The 19,580-nt window shown below is 47.2% G+C and overlaps 1 protein-coding gene across 2 annotated transcripts in view; it reads left to right on the top strand.

The window, feature by feature from the left end:
• PAK2 (p21 (RAC1) activated kinase 2) overlaps window positions 1-19,580 on the top strand; it is a 44,728-nt gene that overhangs the window by 5,733 nt on the left and 19,415 nt on the right. The window contains exons 1-2 of one of the 2 annotated variants that reach the window (XM_084529959.1): window positions 7,598-7,617; window positions 15,305-15,515. In XM_084529959.1, coding sequence (XP_084386085.1) covers window positions 15,329-15,515 — 187 coding nt within the window. In that variant the 5' untranslated portion in view covers window positions 7,598-7,617; window positions 15,305-15,328. Of the gene's footprint in view, window positions 1-7,597; window positions 7,618-15,304; window positions 15,516-19,580 lie in introns of those variants that run through there. The other variant, XM_084529958.1, reaches the window with a different exon arrangement.

Here is a 19,580-nt window from a genome sequence, read left to right as displayed (position 1 = left end):
GCCTTTCGGAGGTCACGGCAAGGAGCTGCCTCTTCTGGCACGGGCAGGTCGTGTCTGTCCCGCAGCCTGGAGGTGCCCATGTCTGCCTGAAATGCCAGCCTTGACTGCTCTTTGAAGGTGCTGGGGGAGAAAGGGCTGAAGAGTGAGGGTGATCACCTTTAAAAAATGCCAGCTACGTGTCCAGAAGCCCCTTCAGGCTGCTTCACACGTGCCCAGGCAGTTTTCTCCCCACTGTGTTGGTGAGCTGGGAGTGTGCAGAGGGACCACTTAGTTCAGCAAGTCATGGTGCCATGGCAGATGTGAGGGATTTTAGTTCCTTTGCAGCTCCCGTGGTTTGGGAACAGAGAGCATGGCACTAGGGTTAGTTGTCAGCTTGGCCAGCTTCAAAATGTTTGTATCTGAGCTCGGGTGTCCTCTGAACCCAAGGCTCTAAATGATTTAGGATGGCTGGGACTGGGTTTGCTGCTTTTGAGCTAATGCAGTGATTGCAGTGGTGAAATGCTTGATGTTTTATACTGGTATTCAACATGCTGAGGGGCTGAGATGCAGGGGTGCTATTCAGTACTACACCAGGTCAATACGAGAGCGAGCCCTTTGGGTTGGAGGGGGGAAGGGGAGAGTCTTGCTCTTCCCTGGCCCCAAACCAGCTGTTTCTACCCACTCCCCCAGGCTAATGCTGTGGCTTCCCTGACTGCAGCGATCTGCGTCAGGGAACTAAATTTCCGCAGAAGGAAGCGCTGATCTTAAACTTGGCTTGAAAGGTTTGCTCCTTGATCTGACGCTAACGGTCCCATTTATAACAGGAGGAAAGTTGTGTGTGGAGCAATGAACAAACTGGGTTTTATTTGTTGAGTTCTTTACAAAATGTTACCCTTTTTTTTTTTTTTTTTTTTCTCTATGACACAGAAAGCAAGTTTCTGATCGTAAAATGACGGGCTGCTTTGGGAAAGGCCTAGTCAAGGTGTGAAATGCTAGCACAGTTACAGAAACCAGCTGTGAAACGCTTGGTTTTTAGAGTTGGGATGTAATCACTGGGTGTGAGTAGGCTTGGTGACATCTTTTCTGCTGCCCCCTGGCTTTTTTTCCCACTCTGGGGTGCAAGTAAGCTCAGGATTTTCAGTGATTTAGCTGCAAGAGCAGTTAATTGTAACCTGGTGCTAGCGTGCTGAGGCTCTCTGCTCCCGTCCAAGCTGAGCACTGAGGAGCAGAGGCAATTCTTCGTGGCAGGGAGCCTTGACTTCCTTGCTGGGGTCTTGTATGTGTGGAGCAGTAGTGATTTGGTCTGGCTCCTCTTTTCTAATAGATTTTTAGATCCCAGTCTCTTTTTCCACATAGCTGGTGGAAGTGGAAGCCAAACTTTCAGACCAGTTCAGCACAGGTTGGGGGCTTCCTTCATAAGCACGACTGCGCATTCTGGTCTGCGGTTGTGCTGTCTTTTGTTTTCCTATTTCTGTAGAAGTTATTCCCCTGTGAAATACTTCGTCGTTTGTGAGGAATAATTCTCATTCTCCGTGGAGTGTTGGGCGCGTCCTGGAAAGTCCTGCGTTCTCCCTGCAGCAGAGGTGGATGTGCCTCTGCTGGGGTCAAACAGAGCTGAGCATTACCCGAGTGGAAGGAGTTAAGACATCTGGGAAAGCACATCACAGCAATATTGCTAGAGCTTGGAGCAGCCAATGTAATGAAATTTTAGTGTCTTTCAAGGAAAAAAGGTAAGAAAGGTGGCAATAAACTAAAAGAATGAGTGAAAATACCAACATGAAATGAACTTTTAATATATTTTAATTCATGCTTGTGATGAGTTTGGTACTCCAGCAGCACACCATTTGCATTAACTAGCAGATTTAAATGATTTTTCCTCATTCCCTCGTTGCTGCTAAGCAGTAATTGTCGGATGTTTTCCTGACATCGACTTTTGCCTTGTCAGACTAAGCACGCCTTGGTGGGAGATTCACTCTGCCCTGGAAGGGAAGATCTTTGGGAGGAGGTCTGGGGCAGTGCTTTGCTACCAGGGCTTACTTGGCAAAAGGACTGATGGTGGCTGGGCTTTACTTTATTTATCACTCCCAAAGCCAGCAGGCCAAACTAAGATGCTAACTTTCTCAATTAAAAGCGGTGTGTTAACTGGAGAAGGCGTTTTGTTTCAAGGGTCTTGCCCAAGACTGAAAGTAGGTGCAACTCTTGTTCCATCTTGCTCAGATTAACGGGAGCGACTGTTTCCTATGCTGCTGAAATGGCTTTCTCTTTGTAACCCCTAAGGTTGTCCTTTTGGCAGTACCTTGCCAGTAATCCTCAAAACCGGGGGTTTTGGTTGTCCCTTTCTCTTGTCCGTGCTGTTTTATTTAATCAGGTGCAGGCATCAGCAGATGTGCAAACCTGCGGGGCAGGGGCCAAGGTGCATTTTCCAGTGACCAGTGTGGTGACAGACTGGTGGCAAGTGACTGCTCGGACTGATGCCTTGTGGGCTTTCTCTTTACTAACGAGTTTAATAGAGATCTTTATCTCTGCTTTACTCTTTAGCAATTGCTTGCTGAAGGTCGCTTCCTGTTTTCTTAACAGCATTGAAAGGACCTGAGAAAATTTTCCCTTAGGTGACAAGCCTTTGGGAAGTTGATCATTTCTAGAGGTATTATATTAAGGCTGACTTTTTTTTTCGTGGTTACCATACGTTCTATAAGAGGAGACTTCAGAAAAATAAAAACTGTATTTAAAAATGTGTTTGAACTTTTATAGTTGCAGATTTATAAGCCTTCTGTGCTGACTCGTCGCAGAAGAAATATTTCGTGCCCTGGTTCCTGTGTTCAGACTGAGTAGTGGCATCTCGTAGTGTTACACATGAAAATCAGAGGCAGGGTTTGGAAGGCACAGAGGTGCGGTGCTGGGTCAGGCCGTGGGTGTGTCGCCTGGTGCCCTGACTTCTCTTATTTCTGTTGGAGTAAATGGTGTTAATTTCTTTAATTGGGATGGTGTGTGTGTATGGAAGGATGCTTCTGTTTCGTGGATGAAGTTCTGTGTTCTGTAGCTGTTGGTTATTAGTGTTCCAAGTCTGTTCTATGCGAGTTCAGTCTCATCCTCACGAACATCTTCAGCTGCATTGCAACTGTCCAGCTGTTGCTGGAGCTGAGCTAACGAGGCAAAATGAGAGCTGAGAACTGGATCCTTTTCGTACATAAATCCCCGAGCCTCTCAAAAAGGCATTTTCAGAAGCTTTATTCCTGCTCTGTTAACATTTTGGTGAAACTTTATCATTCTGCTTGTAAGAAGTTCATTCCTTCCTTACTGAGCAGTTGTACAGTTCCAGTATACAGAGCTGGTAGGGCTACTTCATTTTAACCTTATCCAAGTGCTGCCCTTTCGTTTATTTTTTTAAGGCAAGTTGGCCTGACGTTGGTTTCTATCATTTGCCTGCCTTTGGCTATTATCTTTTCAAGCCCCTTTTAAAACAGGCTACTAGCTCTGAGAGACAGATAAGGATTTGTTGGTTCTTGAGCATCTGATGAGTTTTTCTCTAAACATTTTTTGTTTGTTCAAATTTATTTTTCTCCCTCTGCCTTCAGAGGAAAAAAAAAAAAACAACACAAAAACAACCCAACAAAAAACAATCTCAAAGCCCTTACGAGTTTGCTGCACAGCACTGAGCTTCCTTGCCCAGCTATGCTTCCGTGTTAAATTCTTGTCGTAATTAGTACAGTGACATCAATAGGAGCAGTTTTTCAAAGGCCTTTGCAGCTTCCTAAGTTCAATATTCTGTCAACTGTTTCAATATTATTTTAACTTGGCAGCTTCCCTTGGAAGCTCTCCTACTTTCACAGCATGCTGGTTATCCTGTTTAACTGCAGCTTGCACAGTATTTTGTCTATTCAGTCGGTGACCGTGTTCCTCACTTTGTACTTTTATTTCTAAAAAATGTTTCATTCTTGAGCTGTCAAATCTATTTTTATGGTTCTGGTGCTGCAGCATCCTATAGGAACAGCTGGAGATGGTTAGAGATAATGCGTGTCTAGTGCTCCACCAGAAGAACAGGGAGAAAGTGGAAATGTCTGAGAAAAGTGCTAATGCAAAAAAAAAAGTTGTTACAACACTGAAAATTTGTTGGACTGCGCACGATTGGTATTTAAGTCATCGAATGCATATCAGGAGTTGGACTCGATGATCCTTACGGGTCTCTTCCAGCTTGGGTATTCTGTGATTCTATGATTTCCATACATATATACTTACATTTTTATTATGTTTGATTGTGAGCTGAAAGATGCCTATCTAGCGGCAATAAACACAGAAGAAGTTAGAAAATTAAAAAAAAAAAAAAGACTCCTTTCTGATATCCGTTTTTGGAGCATAAATTGCTGAACATGATGTTCTTTCCAGGTTCAAAATGAGTGCCTTGGCTCCCTGAAACACACATGAGAATATTTGCCTAAATTTTAGGGATTTGCTGCATTTAACCGTGGAATAAGGTGACACTCGTGTAAGTGGGTGTTCTTAAAAGTAGCTACAAACCAGAAAATGTATCAGGGCATGCAAGGCAAATCCAGCAAGGGTTGCAAAGTGAGTCCTGGAGTGTGAAGGCAGGTGAGCAATTTACAGGGCCAGTTTGCTCAGCTCCTTTCTTGTGTTTTAGGTGGTAACAGTTCACTGCTACTCTGTTGAACACAAAATTACAGAGAGGAAGAGCTGTGTGCATGGAGAGCTTTGAAGTCCGTGTTGATTTGAGATGTGACAGCTACACTTTGTGCTTTTTGTCCTATCTATTGCCGTTTGAATTAACGGGGAAGGGCGGGCCATGATGTTGGGCCAGTGACTGCAGGATTTCTCATTTACCCCATCTAGATAACCTTTGCTTCTACTAGTAAGGTTAAACATAGTAGGATAAATCTGCTAATCACTCATATAAAACTTGTGAAACTTTACACTGCAGAAATGTAGTGAAGTTCTTCCTTAATGGGACAAGCTCGAAAGGCACAGCAAGCTAACCGTGGGTGGAAATAGTGCTAGTGAGGTTTTGTAGCCGAAGTCTGGGGGTTTTACTGCTGCCATCCTGCAGTCCTGAGCCGCTGCCGCTGGAGGAAGGTTGGGGTGACCCTTCCCGAATGTTTTGCCTTCTCACGGATTTTTTTTCTGCTAAACTCACAGCCTTGCTTGCTGCCTTGAGATCTCTGTCTGGGTATCACCGGCGGCGAGAGCGCTGGTGGCCGCGGTGCTCACTGCGGGCTGGCTGTGCCGGCGCTCCTTGGAGCCTACGGCTCCTTCTGGCAGCGGTCAGCTCTAGGAGCTGCGTTGCTGCGAGGGCTCAGAGCTCGGTGCTGCTAACGGCGTGCCCAGCTGGTGGTGAGTGAACTTCCCCAGCGCACAGGGAATTGCAGATGCTTCAGGGAATGCTTCTCCTGTAGGAATTCAGCTGCTGAAGGAATCATCAGACCCCTCTGTGCTGCGGGACGTGCTCGGAGCGTGAGCAGCATCTGAGCCAGCCCCACTCCACACCACCGGAGTCTCCAGGCTGGTGTCCGGGGGTTTCTTGCTGTTGGGAGCTGCAGTTAAAGCAAGCCTTAGCCAACCACTAGAGTGAAACAAAAGCTCCATTCTTCACTTGTGCAGGGAGCTACTTCTCTCTTCCCTTCATCTTTTTCCCTGATTTCTTTTCCCCTTGACAGCTCTGTTGGTGTGGTGGGAAAGTGATGGATCCCTGAAGGCCGGATCTTTTTCCCTTCCTTGCCTTACTGATACACGCTGCGTTTCCTGCCCCCTTCCGCTTCGTCCTGGGCCTCCAGTTTGGATGGGCAGGCTGCGGTCTTGTAAACCATCGTCCTGGATTTGGGAGGTTAAAAACCATTCTGCTTGCTCCCAGAGTTCCTGGCACTCTACACTGCACCAGTAGCCTGCCACTTTTAGGGAGGTGTCAGCGATGCTGTGAGGGGTGAGTGTCTGGGTTACAGCAGCCGTGCGTGCTGTTGGAGATGTGTAGATGCCTCCTGCAGGTAGCCTACCCTTTATTCAAATAACTTTTGCTCTGGAATGTGTGATCCCTCCCTGCCTGTAAATGCTGGGTTTAATTAAGTGAGTTTCAAGAATGAGGTACAGCCTCCAATTTTTTTTCCTTGTAAACTTTCCCTACTTGCCTTTTTCCCCATTCTCCTTTGATCTTCAGAAGATCTCAGCTCGTGAAAATAAAGGCTCAGAAGAGTCTTCTAGTTAAAGAAATGTGAGTAAGCACAAACAACTCGAGTCCTGGATTTGCATGTGCTGTGCGCTGCAGGCTGTCTTTTCTGTCTTCAGTTGACTCAGGTTCACAAGTTGGTAGAGCAGGGGTAAGTAATTTCCTCGTTGAGGGCTGAAGAGGCTTTTCAAACACCTTTGAGCTCATCTTATCATTATGCAGCGTTGCACAATGGTTCGTTGAAGGCAGAGCGTGGCTGTGGGCTGTATAAAATGAAGCGTGGCCTCAGTTCAGCTGGTAGGCGGCAGCTCCCCAGCCCCGCGGCAGGGCGCCGAAATCCAGCCCTCTTGCTTCAGTCGCTCCTCCTCCTCTGTGCCCTGCAGGCCTGTGAGGGCTGCTTTGCGTGTAGGGTGGATGTGGGTACCTGCAAACCTGCCTCGGTTCTCTTCTCAGCTGGCAATGATGGTGTTGTAGCCTCACCTTGTGAGTGTCCCTGCAGGGCTTAGGGGAAATGGGGAACAGAAGCAACTCGGCAGCTGCCTTGGAGGCCCCTCTGGTCCTGTCATCTGTGGCGTTTGAGCTGTGTCGAGAGTTCAGAGGCAAGAAAGCAGAGAAGCAGTTTCTAAGTTGTTTTGCGGCGAAATCTGCCTCCACAGCTCAATAGTGCCGTGTTTATTTTATGAAGCAGAAATGAGAATTCAGGTGGGAGTCAATTGCCACTCGTGACTTAAAGGGAGAAGGCCGAGATGTATCACAAGGCTTGCAGATGGCTGCAGCATGCTGTGAAATGAAGCATCACTCATTTGCTTAAATCTTCCGTGCACCGATGGACTCTTACTCTTGCACATCCTGTCTCTAATTGGTGCCTCTTTTGCCTTTTCCCCATTGATACCATTTTCCATCGCAAATCGTAGCTGATAATTCTGCAACGATCCTTCTGTCCAGCTCAAAAATGGAGAAAGTGAAACCCTGGGAGGAAACATCTCTCCTTCCCGAGGCTTCTGCTTATCGCCCCGTGTCTTCGGCTCGATAGGCGGACGTCGTGAGCCTGGTCTGTCAGTTTGGGAGGCTGCCAGAATCTCGGCGGTGTTTTGCTTATCTTTATTAGTGACTCCACGAAAAGTTGCACTTTATTGTGCCTGCGCCGAGGGGCGGAGATGGCCTGGCTGTAAGCTCTGCGTGGGGAGAAGCGCTGGCTGTAAGAGGGCCGTTTGGAGGCCAGGATGTCTGCCACTGCTCGCTCATCGGAGGGCTGGGACCTGTTTTTATTTCAGAATGATACCCGAGCACATTTTCAGCGCAAGGCTTTGCACATCTGCAGAGTTCCTTAAGGAGTAAATAGTTGAATTGCTTTGGGTTGTGAGGTACTTTGGCAAAGGGTTAGATGAAAATTCTTCTTTAGAAAGAGCTCAGCGACTCTTTCAACTACTCCAGTAACAGGATATTTGTCTTCTGCAGCTTGGTCCACAGTAAGTATCTCTTTGTGCTTTTGGAGATGACTGATTGTTCCTCATTCACAGAAGATAGTTTCCTATTCTTCTGCTTTTGTTGCTTCTGTTCGATCATCCTTTTTTTGCCCCCCAACTACTCTTGGCAGTTTCGTGCCAGCTGTTTCCCCCGTGCTGCGTTTTCCCGTCTATATTTGAGTGATTCTGCAGAAATTGGAGGGAAATTGAAGAGTACGAAGAAGATAAAACAGCAAGGATTTAGCTGGGTGTGTTCTCATGGGTGTCACCTTGTGTGATTTTGCAGGAGGCTGACGTTCTCCGGTGCTATCAGTGGCGCGGGAGGGTTGCGTTGCCTCTGTCCCATGTAGCAGTACAGGGAAGTTGGCAAGGCAGGACCTGCTGGTACAGTTCGTGGTCGCCTCCTTGGTGGTTGAAGCAGGCAAACCGGTGCTCGTGGCGGTTAATTTTGCAAAAACGATGCTGGCAATTCATTGCCACCATCAGGCCTTGCCGAGCAGTCAGCTTGGGTAGCGTGTGTCCTTGTATCAGTCCGAGTAAAGAATTATTAACACCTGGCATGCTCAGATTTTTATTTTTTCAAGCTATTTTCTCAGTCCCATCATTTGAAGGGGTGTCTTGCATGCTTACGCTCATAAATTAGAGTCTCTGCTTGGCTGGAATATTTCAGATTAGTCTAGTTTCCTCTTCCCTCCCCGTAAAGGAAAGTTAAATAACAATAACCGTTAGCTTTCATGGGCCCGTGGTTTGGCACAGACCGAACACTTATTTTATCCGAGACCCCTGAAGGGAAAAGGGCTGTTCCTGCACGTCCCGTGGAGGCTGCTGCCTGCCTCTGTAGGGGCGCAAGGCTTGAGAGCTGCGAGTTGTGCTACAGCATCTGCACGTGTTCCTCCTGAGCAGAGGTGGGATGGATCACGCCGCTGGCCATCATCAAGGTTTTACTCTTGGTTTTGCCTTTGCACAAGTCCTCTTGGCAGGCAGAAGATCCGAGGCTGCGTTTGCCAGGTCTGCAAGAAAGTAATTCTTTGTCTGCCACTGTTTTTTTTTTTTTTTTTTTTTTTTTTAACACAGCTTCTCTGAGTTGAAATAAAGAGAGAAGTATATTCAGCCTCTGATCGTTGTCTTCTGTTACTTTAGAAAACTCCTTTTTTGGCTCAGGTAGAACAAATCCCATGGAACCAAATGCTTTCGGTTGGAAAGCAAAGCACCCGGAGAGCTTTGTTTTGCTTTTCGTGGAGGAGACGCTCTGAGATCTGCTGCTTCGGTGGATTTTTTCTGCAGCGCTGAAATCGTTTCAAATGGATGAGCCGCTGAACTAGCGCGCTGCTACTGATGGGGCAGGAAGTGAGCTGTGGCTAGGTAGCACCGTCTGAAGAAAAACTTGTCAGAAAGCTGCTTTCAGCTAATCCCTGGGAGGAAGTGAGCTATAATCAGTACTATGTGAGCTAATCACAGGAAATCTATTGCTCAACAGGAGCCTTTAAAAAAAAAAAAAGTGTGGGAGGGTGTTAGAAAAATACATACAGACGTTTCATTCTGCTTTTGTGCTCCAGAATCTACTTGGCCTGAGAAAAATTGAGCATCTGATGAAGGGAGCAGCCCTCCAAAGTCCATTGAAGAACCGCACGATGTGTATGGCTGTGTTTTGGAAAGGTCTGTTTTCCCTCTTTGCTGGAATAAAGAAGTGTCCAGGCTCATCTTGCCTTTTTTTTTGTTATTGTTGTTTTTTTCAGCAGTGGTGGTGTCGGGGAGCCTGCAGATAAGTTAGCAGCTGGGGTCAGTGCACTGGGAGTGAAGATTTTCAGTGAGGATTTATGTGATAGAAACCACGAGCAGAATATGACACAAATCTGCTGTGTTCCACCAGTGTTTTCTTGGAGTCGCAAGCAAGCTCTTTTACTGCATTTTTCCTTTTTTCAAGCACTCTGCCTTTTTTCACCCGACATCCTCTGCCTTGGAGACCTGTTTGCAAGCCATCTATTTTGCTGTTTTCCTCTGCCCTGGACCTGGCCGTCCCGGATGCTGCCCTTTGTGCGTGACAGCCGTTGCCAGCAGCACCCTATAAGGCTCTACAGGAAGGCAGCGCTGACAGCTGCCGCCGCGCGGCTCGCTGCGAGGGTAACTCGCTCCTCTCAAACCTTGCGCCCTCTGCTAGAGCAGGGCCAGGGAAACACGTGTAGGGGCAGGGCTTTTTTCACCCTTCCTCTGCTCGCTTTTCTCCTGCTGTTCCCCTCCGGGCAGCCCGTGGCTCCGCTGCGTTGCTCTCGAGCGCCGTGCCCGCTGGCTGTCCCCACGGCCCAAGCGTCCCGCGCTTCTGGTGGCTGCTCAGGTGGCCGCGGTCACGAAAAGGTCCTGCAGCTGCCGAGCTGCATCGAGGGCCCTGCTTTCAAAAGCAAGGCGGTTACGTTTCTTAACGCAACGCTGCCCTGAAATCGGTTACTTCTGCTTTTTGGGCGGCCCTGAAAAAAAGGCTTAACATTTGACCTTTGTGTTGCTCCTTCAGCATTTTGTTGCTGGTAGTAAATAAGTTGAGTCATTTTTACCTGTGCTAAACAGAGGTGAGTTGAGTTCCTGCTCCGGGAGCCTCCTGTCAGGCTGCGTGCAGTGGGCTGGGTTTCATTCAGGCTCTGGAGAGCTGCGAGAGGGGCAGCCTAAAGCAGTGCTGTCGTGGCAGGAGGGGGAAGTTATGTGCATGTTATCAGACAGCTCTGAGCTTGATATCATCTTTTCCAAGCGGCAGCCTCGTTCACTTTTGCATCAGATCCTAGATCCTAATACAGCTAGCCCTGCTCAGGGCGTGCACACCTGCACCGCGCCTTGCACGCTCGATCTGCTTGAGCACAGGTGCTGCAGGGAAATCGGGGCCGCGCGCTGTAGCAGACAGGAAAACACCTTCAATCTCGTTTTATTTCCCTTTGGTCATTCAGCAGACAAGTCAGAGAGGAAGAAAGGCTCGTCCTTTTTTAGAAGACGGAGGAGCCAAAGAGCGGCGCCGGGGCAGAGAGGGGCCTCCGTGGCGGAGCCGGCCGCCGGGCGAGGGCTGCGCTTCAGCTGCAAGGCAGTGAGTGCGTGGCGGCCTTGGGGCCGGTCACGAGGGAGGCTGGGAGAGCCAGGGCTGCCGCAAGAGCCGTGCTTAGGAAGTTCTCCAGGAAGCAGCCCCGCGTTGTGCTCTCACAAGGGGGAGTTGGGGGAAAACAAATGCAAATCCACCCCCCCCCCCCCCCCGAGTCAACGCCAGAGCATTCAGATGAAGGCACCGCAGCAGCGTGTGTTTATCAGCTTTCTGCAAACGCTGCCCGAGTCTCGCTTTGCTTTCCAGCTTTTACTCACTGGCAGGGTTACGTTTCTGGGTGTTTTCCCACCAGCAACGGGAACTGCTGCCTCACTTTTGTGGCCTGGGTACACTGGGGGTTATCAGGCCCCTTTCTTCCCCAAAAGGAAGAAAGCCAGCGAGCAGCAGAACTGGCTCCTGGGACATGGCTGTAAAAATGAAACTGCGAATGCACGTGCTGCTCGGTTACTGCAGGGCTCTTCTGGGCTGGGAGGAAGAGGATGGCTGAAGCTACACAAGCAGCTTCCCTGCACTTTTCTTCCTTCAGAGATGGGAGGGGAAGGGTTGTGCCTCTGAGGAGCCTGGCTTCAGGTCTCCCACTGCTCATGAGGCTGATTCAGGACCTTGCAGACCCCAATTGCTGCTGCCTGTCCAGCTGGACGGAGAGCCCTTTTGCTTTTGAGCTTCTTCAGTTCGTAGCGTCATGTACGAGAGATAAGAACTGAGAATCAGAGCCTTGTGGTCGCCAGCTCTGGCCCCTGTGATTATGTTCTGCAGAGCGAGTAGCAGAGCTGTTGGGAGGAAAGTTTTTAGCTCTTTTTGTGTCTTTTTTTTTTTTTTTTTTTTTTTTTTGTGTGAATGTCCTGGGTTGCAGCACCATTCTGTGGTGGGAATGAATCTGTCTGAAATCCGTGATTAAGTACCGTTTGCAGCTTCGCTGCTTGCTGCTGTGGTCCATTCCACTGCTTTCTAGTTCTTGCAGTTAAAAGCAGTGCCACCAGTAACTGCGGGGAGCTCGTGAATCCATTGTTATTCCTGGCATTATTTTCACTGACAAATCCGTTGCCACTGATTCCATCCTTCTCCATCTGCTTCTTCTGCCGTCTTTCTGCCAGATGCAGCATACTCCTCTGAGGCTGCACAAACCTAGTCAAGCCAATTTAGTAAATGTCTTTCAAGCAAGGTTTAAAAAAAACCTGACATCCCTTTTGTCAGTGTACCGGCTCTTTGCTAGAAAAAAATGAAATTTCCTCGGGCCTTGCAATTCCCTGCGCAAGCGATGATTCAGCAGGGTGGCCACGTGTTCGGTGCTGGGGCAAGAAGTGATTGCATCGAGCTGGTGCTGAATGAGACAGGCGCCTTTTCCTCTTCAGGGGAGTGAAGGAGCAGAAGAGGAGCCTCAGGATGTACTTGCACTCCTCTTTTTTGTTTTACGTCTGTCTTTCTTTCCTCCTGCAGTCACGGCACACAAAGCCAAACCTCCGCAGCAATTTCAAAAGTACTTCCTGGCACTGTGGAGACTTTCCCTGCATAATGAAGACAGGGTAAGGATAAAGGAGGGGGGAGCTGCTCCTTTCTTCTCCATTCAGCTGTTGGAAAGAGGTTAGCTCTTTGGATTTGAACCCAAACAAGATGACTTTTTTGTTTTGTTTTGTTTTCTCGCTTCCAGTGATGACCAAAGGATCTGACTCTTGTTTTGTGATCTATTGTGAGTGGAGCTGTCATTCCTTAAACTATGAACTTAAAGCTTCTCTGTGTTGAAACGGACCTTTGTGCAAAAGAGTTTTGGACCTAGCATTTTGTTTTAACAACATCCTTTGAAACAATTGCCCAGAAATTATAATTCTTCCTGTTATTTCTGAGGATTTTCCAGAAGTTGAGCTTTTACTAAACCAAAGATTTAATGAGCTTGAAGGATTTTGTTTATCTGCAAGTGATGGATGCGGACCTGAGGGTTCTGCACAGGTGCTGTTATGCCAGTTTTCTGAAGTGCCTGATTTTCTTGTGGAATAGATGGATCTGGGGACACTTGCTTCCATCCTGTTGCTTAGTGTCTTCTTCCCTTGAACACGCAGAGAACTAAGGAATAGTTTTCGTCAGATCCAGATCCTGTAACAGCGAATATGCAAAGAGCTGATCTGCGCTGTGTATCACGGAAAAATCAGGTTCTTTGCTAGAGTGAGAATTTTATTTTGAAAGCATGTAAGTAAAAGTGTACCGAAGGTTTTGTAAAGCTAGCGACCTTAATCCCATGTTACAACATTATTAATTAGCTGACTGGGCTCTCCAAGCTAGTTGGCTACTTTTACATACAGCTGTTTCTAATATCAAGCAGCACAGATAAGTTCACGGATAGATGAAATGATGTTTGGTTTAAAAAAAAAAAAAAATACAAAAAGCTGTTCTTGCTTTCTTCACATCATGTGTTGTTTTGGTATTAAAGTTCTGTGATGTGCTTCTTTACCTTCTCTGATGTATTTAGCTGTCCGGTCATATTTCTTTGAAAGGGGAGATGTTTTCTCTTAAATGTCTACTCCCATTTGGTTAGCTGAGGACCCCATATCCTATTCTTTTCTGAGACTTCATGGATATAGGCAAAATGGGTTACAGTCCCCTGTACTGCAGGCCTGACTTCAGAGCTGTGTAGCAGCTGCCCCCGACCCTCCCGCTGTACTCTTCTACCCAGGTACTCTTAAAAGCCAGTTCTAACAAACAGGGCTCGTGAACACTGTGCTTGGTGGCTTCGACAAAAAAAAAAAGGTACATCTCGAACTGGTCACACACGCTTTGTGAAAACAACATTCATTGTTAGGAAGGAGGTTGGAATTAAAATCCCTGCGGGTGGACTGCTCAGACCTGCTGTTAAATTCCAGGGTTCTTAACTTTTTTCCCATATTGCAGGGTAGGTACTGGAAAACAGAGAAGATCCTGTAGATAACTTGCAACATCTGAAAGAGCAATCAGTAAGCAGAATTGGAAAGCTGGGAATCACGGCCTGATCTGCAACTGCAGCCCTACTGACTTGTTCGAGTGTTGCAGGCCTGTTTATCACCCCGTCATCAGGAAAAGGGCTGGAAGGCAGACTCATCTAGGTGGATGTTGCCCAGCTTTGGCAGCTGTTTCCCATCAATCTCGAAGTCGATGGGGCAAGCAGCGCAGGGCCCGTTCTCACTTAAGCTGCCAGAGCTTTGATTCGTGCTGTTTATGCCTCTGAAGGTATTTGTGCAGAAATGATGTGCTTTCACGGGCGTTTATGGTGGTAATTCATTTTAATCTCTTCTGAGCTTCACGACCTAAAACAGCGTGCTCTTGTGCTGCTCGAATTTGGGCTGCTAGCCTCCTTTGTTTTGCTTAGCAGGGATTTGGCAGCGTTCCCCTGCTCAGTGAACTAGCAGGGAACGGCAGCCCACCTGTTTGCAGTCCTTCTGCTAAACCAGGGCCCGCGAGGTGCGTGTGTTGCACAGAGACGTTGTGCAGCACAGTGTGTATCCTCTGAGAATGAGGTGTGGGCAGTGGTAGCAGCTTGTCCTCGCCTGGCTCTCTTGAATGCCAGCAGGCCACTCATTTCCCAAACTGTTGTGAGAAACAGGAGGCGTTGACTCGTGTTCCAAGAGGAGGGCTCATCCTTTGGGCATAGCGAAGGGCTTATTTATTATTCAGCTGTCACCAAGAGGTGATTTCTGTAAGTCTGTCTCTGCTATTTGCAGCAGAGAGGCTGCCTGTTTCTTGGTGATCAGCAAGAAAAATCACCAGTATATTATGGGGAGGGAGGAGAGAATAATCAGTGATTATCATGAATGCGGAACGTGCCGTGTAGATGCTTTGTTGTGCTGTGTTTTTAGCATTAGTAGCTATTTGTTCATGATCTCTCATGTTTTTCCTTTTTTTTTTTTTTTCTTTTCAGTACTTCAAGAGGGTTGTGGTGGTAGCGTGTGTGTGTGTGTATCTCAGTCTCATATTGCAGATGGAGAGAGTATGGCACAAAGTGGTAAAGCCATGCGAGTCCTTATTCAGAAGTGGAGTACGTCTAAGAGATTCTAGCTCCATAGTCTGCATTCAGGCTATGTAAATTGGGTAGAGATATTCTTAATATTAGTATGGATGATGTGTTGGATTATGACTTTAAACATAAGCTATTCTGCTTTCCCCAAGACCTTGTCAGAAAAGTGACGAGAAGGATGACACGTGAAGCTTTTAAGGGTGTTTGATTTCAGAGCACAAAGCTCTGAGCAAGACCCACCCCCAAAAGAAGTTGTGCTGGTGTCCTTACATGTATTTTCCCTTTCCTGTACCTGACCTTTACACGAACGGATAGTGAACTGGCTCAGGGAATTGGTGCTCGTTCCCTGACTGTTCTTTTTGACTCGGTTGGTTTCAGCACTGGAGAAGGCTGTCACTTCATCCCACGTGTGCTGCTGCCGGCCCAGACAAACGGGTCCAGACGTGGGAGTGAGGAGCCAGAGGGAAGGAGGAAGGGAGCGCTTCCTTTGGCAGAAATGTTGGTGTCTACCAGCGCAGCGCTCGCTAAGCTCCTGAGCTGAATTCACGCCTCCTTCCCCTGTTGGCCAACAGAATTGATGCTAGATTTGTCTTCCATTCTCTCTTCCTATTTTTAAACACAAATTTCTCTTTCAGTGCTTTCACTAGCTGTTGAGAACCATGTCTGACAACGGAGAACTGGAAGACAAGCCACCAGCTCCTCCTGTCCGGATGAGCAGCACTATCTTCAGTTCAGGAGGGAAGGACCAGTTGTCTGCGAACCACAGCTTGAAACCCCTGCCCTCTGTACCAGAAGAGAGAAAACCTAGAAATAAGATCATCTCCATATTCTCTGGCACTGAAAAAGGTAAGATGCCTCCATTTTCCAAGGTTGTTATCTCTGTTCCGTTACTCTTTGTGTAAGCTTCGATTGCACATTGGACATTGGAGCCCATAACCTGCACGGGAGATCTGTGCCATTTCTTTATTACAGCCTGCCTGCAATAAAGAAATCTGCCTGTCGGGGATTAGAGGAAATGCTGAAGGGTTGGTACGTGTGTTCAGTGAGCCATTCTTTCCATTTGCACTGACAGTTTGAAGATGGAATCGTAGAATCAATCAGGTTGGAAAAGACCACTAAGTCAGCTAGCCCAGATGAAGTGCTAAGGAAGAAAAATCAACTAACTCATTGAGGAAAACCTCTGCCTGCTGCCTCTCGTGTTTGCTGCCCAATTTAGAGTAATGCATTTCCAAACAAACCTAATAAACATCTGTGATTTCTGCATGTTGTGTTACTTAGCCTTTTGCTATGCTAAATGCAGATTTCTAGTTTAAACTGAGTATCCAGCTGTTCTGCAAGTTACTTCGTGTTGATGACTATTTAGGTGGTACCTTTCAGAAAAAAGGTAGTGAAGAAGAAGTGGGAGGATGCAGTGGGTGTGAAGGAGAACTGAGAAAAATTAAGCCCTTCCGTTGGGGTCAGATCCGTGTAGTGCACTGCTCAGGTTAATCACCAATGGGCAAACAAATCTCTTGTGCTTTAAACAAGGATTATTTCTGAGGGGAAAAAAAAGGCTTTAAGGAAGCTCGTCTGTACCTGGGCTTTGTTGCCGTCCTGTCTCCTGTATGATGAGTGTGTGTACAGCACTGGAGCTGGTTTTCCAGGATGTCCGTATCCACGTGAAATAAAATAGTGCAGAGAAATAGCTCCTCACATCTGTTACAGTTAAACTGTGCAGGGCGTTATTAGCCTGACCTGAAGCTGCAATGCGTTTTGTTGCTCTGTAACATTTAGCATTTTTTTAGTATTAGGATTTATTCCTAACAGAAATTCATACCAAATGTTAACACGCATCAACACGAGTTACGTTTTGGATTAGCTCTGAAGCTGTTGCACGTGTAATGGTGTGCACCCTGCCCCCGGGTTTGGAGATGGCTCGGGCTGTGCATCTCTTTACAAATGCCGGGGAATTGATTACAGAAGTATGGCACAGAATCTCCAGGGAAGAGCAAACATCCAGGCAGGAAAATACATATTTTTATGTATCCTAGTATCAGTGTTAGGAAAGAGGTTGCACATTACCAGCTTGTCCTGGGGAAGACCTTGCTGCTCTCAGCGATCTCTAGTTCCGCTCCTGGCTTCCTGCGCCGAGCTGTTGATGATGTGCGAGGTAGGGCTGGTTCAGTCCTGCCGCCACAGGTTTGACTGCTTCAAGAGACTTTGCTTCCCCGGTTATTTATTCACTTTGCTAACAGTTTTCCCCAGGGCTGGTTTTTATTCTTGCTCAGCTGTGCGAGCAGCCCTCGTGCAGCCGTGCCTCCGTGCAGAGCAGGCGCTAGAGGCAGGCTTCTCTGCGCTCTGAAGATAGCTTTCCAGTCTGGCAGCCTTTGTGCTGCGCACGGTGGGTGTGTTTTCCTTTTCAGAGGATGGAAAGATTGGCCAGCATAGCTTTTGGAAGCCGAAAAGTTATTTCACAAGGTCACTTATTGTGCAATAACTGACCGTGGCTGGATTACAGCAATAGAGGTGGCATGGGTAAAAGCCCTACAGAGGCCAGTCTGTACGGAAAATGTGAGAAGCTGCTGCAGGTTGGAAGTGAGAGCCCGAGAGAGAGACTGCAGGCCATTTAGCTCTGTGATGGTGGTAAGCCCCACGTGTCAGGAGCAGGTTCTAGCTTAGCATGCAGCCGCTGGTATTTATTAGCGTATTTTGATCATGGGAAATTCCTAGAAACTGTTGTGGTGAGTGCTGAAGAAAAGCTGGTGGAAGAATCAAACCTCCCAGTCCATCTTCTGGCTGGGAGAATGGCTTTGGAGCTGGGGTAACGCTTGCAATTCTGCTGTTGCATAGGTGATCTTCAGAGCATTTGTGACCCTTTTTTGTTCGGACAGGGGAATAGCGAAGTAGAAAGCAAGCACCACGTGGAGGGAGGTTTTCCTTGCTCCGAATTAGTAACACTGAATAAGACTTGTGTTGTGAAGTGAGTTTCTAATGTGAGTGGGCACAGTGCAGCTGGAGAGCTTTGTGGCACTTGATAGTGCCTTTCCTTCTCCGTGGACGTTTCCTCTTTCCATCTTGCTCGTGGGTTTGTTCTTGCCGAAGTGGCTGGAAAGGTGGTTGAAGACTTGTCTACAGCTGCATTGACTCACCTGAGACTGCTTTAGAAGCTGAACACTCAGTCTTGTTCAGACCGCTGTAAATACTGACACGTACCAGAATTATGGACGTGAATGTGCATACCTGTTCAGTGTGTGTGTGTCTACTGATATTTAGTGACACAAACTAAAAATGGGAGAAATAATTTCTGCCGAGAAAAGTATGTTTCCGAGAAAATTGTGCCCCTTTATCTTCTCTGGATGTTAAAGAAATACTTAAAATAATGTCTTTCTGGGGAAAAAAAGTGGAAGGGTTTACACCATGGCAAAATAACGTGGTTGGGAAAATGATAATTAAATGATAAAGCTTAAGAAAATTTCTGAAAGTTGTATTTTTTTAATACGGAAAAAGCTTGTTGATGGTCTGACCCACAGCGAGGATAATGTAAACATCCAAAGAAATGTTTGCAGCCCTCAAGACTGCAAAGCTGGCTGTCAAATCTAAATGGACACAGTGACTTTCTGGCACTAAAAACAATGGTCAGGTGTTAGTTGTTTTGTTCATTAGCATGGCTAATTAAATAGTTGTGTTTTTAATTCTTTATTCTGGTGCTGCTAGGCTGTACAGAAATACTGGCTTCTTGCTTGCTGCTTGAAATATGTTCAGACTGTATGGAAAATGATCCTTTAACCTGACGTTGCATTTGAGGTAGACTTTTTTCAAGGGTGAGATGTCTGCAGCCAGTGCAGAGGTTAACAAATGGCTGCAACAAATGTTAAGTTCTGTTCAGAAAATGAAAGAACGCCTTCGCAGAGACATACAAGGCAAGCGGTGAGGTGCAGGGATAGCTGGATAAAGTGGTTTGGCTTTCTTCTGCAGCTTTCTGCCCCTGTGATTTGGCAGGGTCCCTCCGGCTGCCTTCAGGGTATGCATTTCCCCACAGCTCTGCCCCCGCTCCTCTTTTAGCGGGCTGGCTTGGGGGGGCGGCGGGATCTGGGGTGCTTGCTGCAGGCAGCGAGGCTTAGCAAATGCGGAGCTCCTGCCCATGTCTGAGCTAGTTCTGCACTGAAATAATCAGAGAAGAGGTTATTTAATGACTTAGTCCAGGAGGTTTTTTCCCCAGTTTCATTGTTCAGGAGAAGCGAGGAGATAGTCATCTTTTTACTAGAGTACTTAATTGCCGTGAATTTCCTTGGCCAGACTTCTGAAGTCAAGTGAACCTGTGTGTGTTTTTGGAGAGCCTGAAAGCTGTCCCCTAAAACTAGGAACTAGACAGTCTTTGAGGTGATTTCTTAATCAGAGCAGTTCTCCTTTCTAAAGTTAAAGTGTAAATCCTTCTGAAGGAGCCTTCGTTTTTCCCCACTGTGTCAGGGCCTGTGAGCCGTGCTGGTGCGCGGCTGGCTGCAGAGCCAAGGGACTGTGCCGTAAATTCACTTGTGGCTTGAAACGAACGTTGCCCTTTATTAAAGGGATTCCCATTTAAATACAGATCTGTGATGCAAACATAATCAGAGGTTCAAAAATAGTGTGGCCTCCCAGTGGCCTTGTTAACAGAGCCTCAAGTGCATCTTGCCAAAATATGACTCACTGGACTTGCCTCTTGACTGAAGTTTGCTGCTTGCGTTTGTTTAAAGTGTCTCTGATCTGCTGTTCCTGTGGGGAGAGGAGTGTTTCAGGCTCTTTGTCCAGCACACTAACACGATGTGTATTTTTGCAAGGGTTGGGTTTATTTGTGCAGCACATGCTGGACGATTTGAGCACCAGCTCCCATTCCCTAACTGTCAAGTGCTCCAGAACAGGAATCTTCCTGAGGAATACAAATTTCTTATTTTTTTT

This window comes from Aythya ferina, assembly GCF_964211825.1.
Source record: "Aythya ferina genome assembly, chromosome: 9".
Classification (NCBI taxonomy): domain Eukaryota; kingdom Metazoa; phylum Chordata; class Aves; order Anseriformes; family Anatidae; genus Aythya; species Aythya ferina.
The sequence above is the reverse complement of the archived record's forward strand: the minus strand, read 5'-3'. Positions and strand labels throughout refer to the sequence as shown.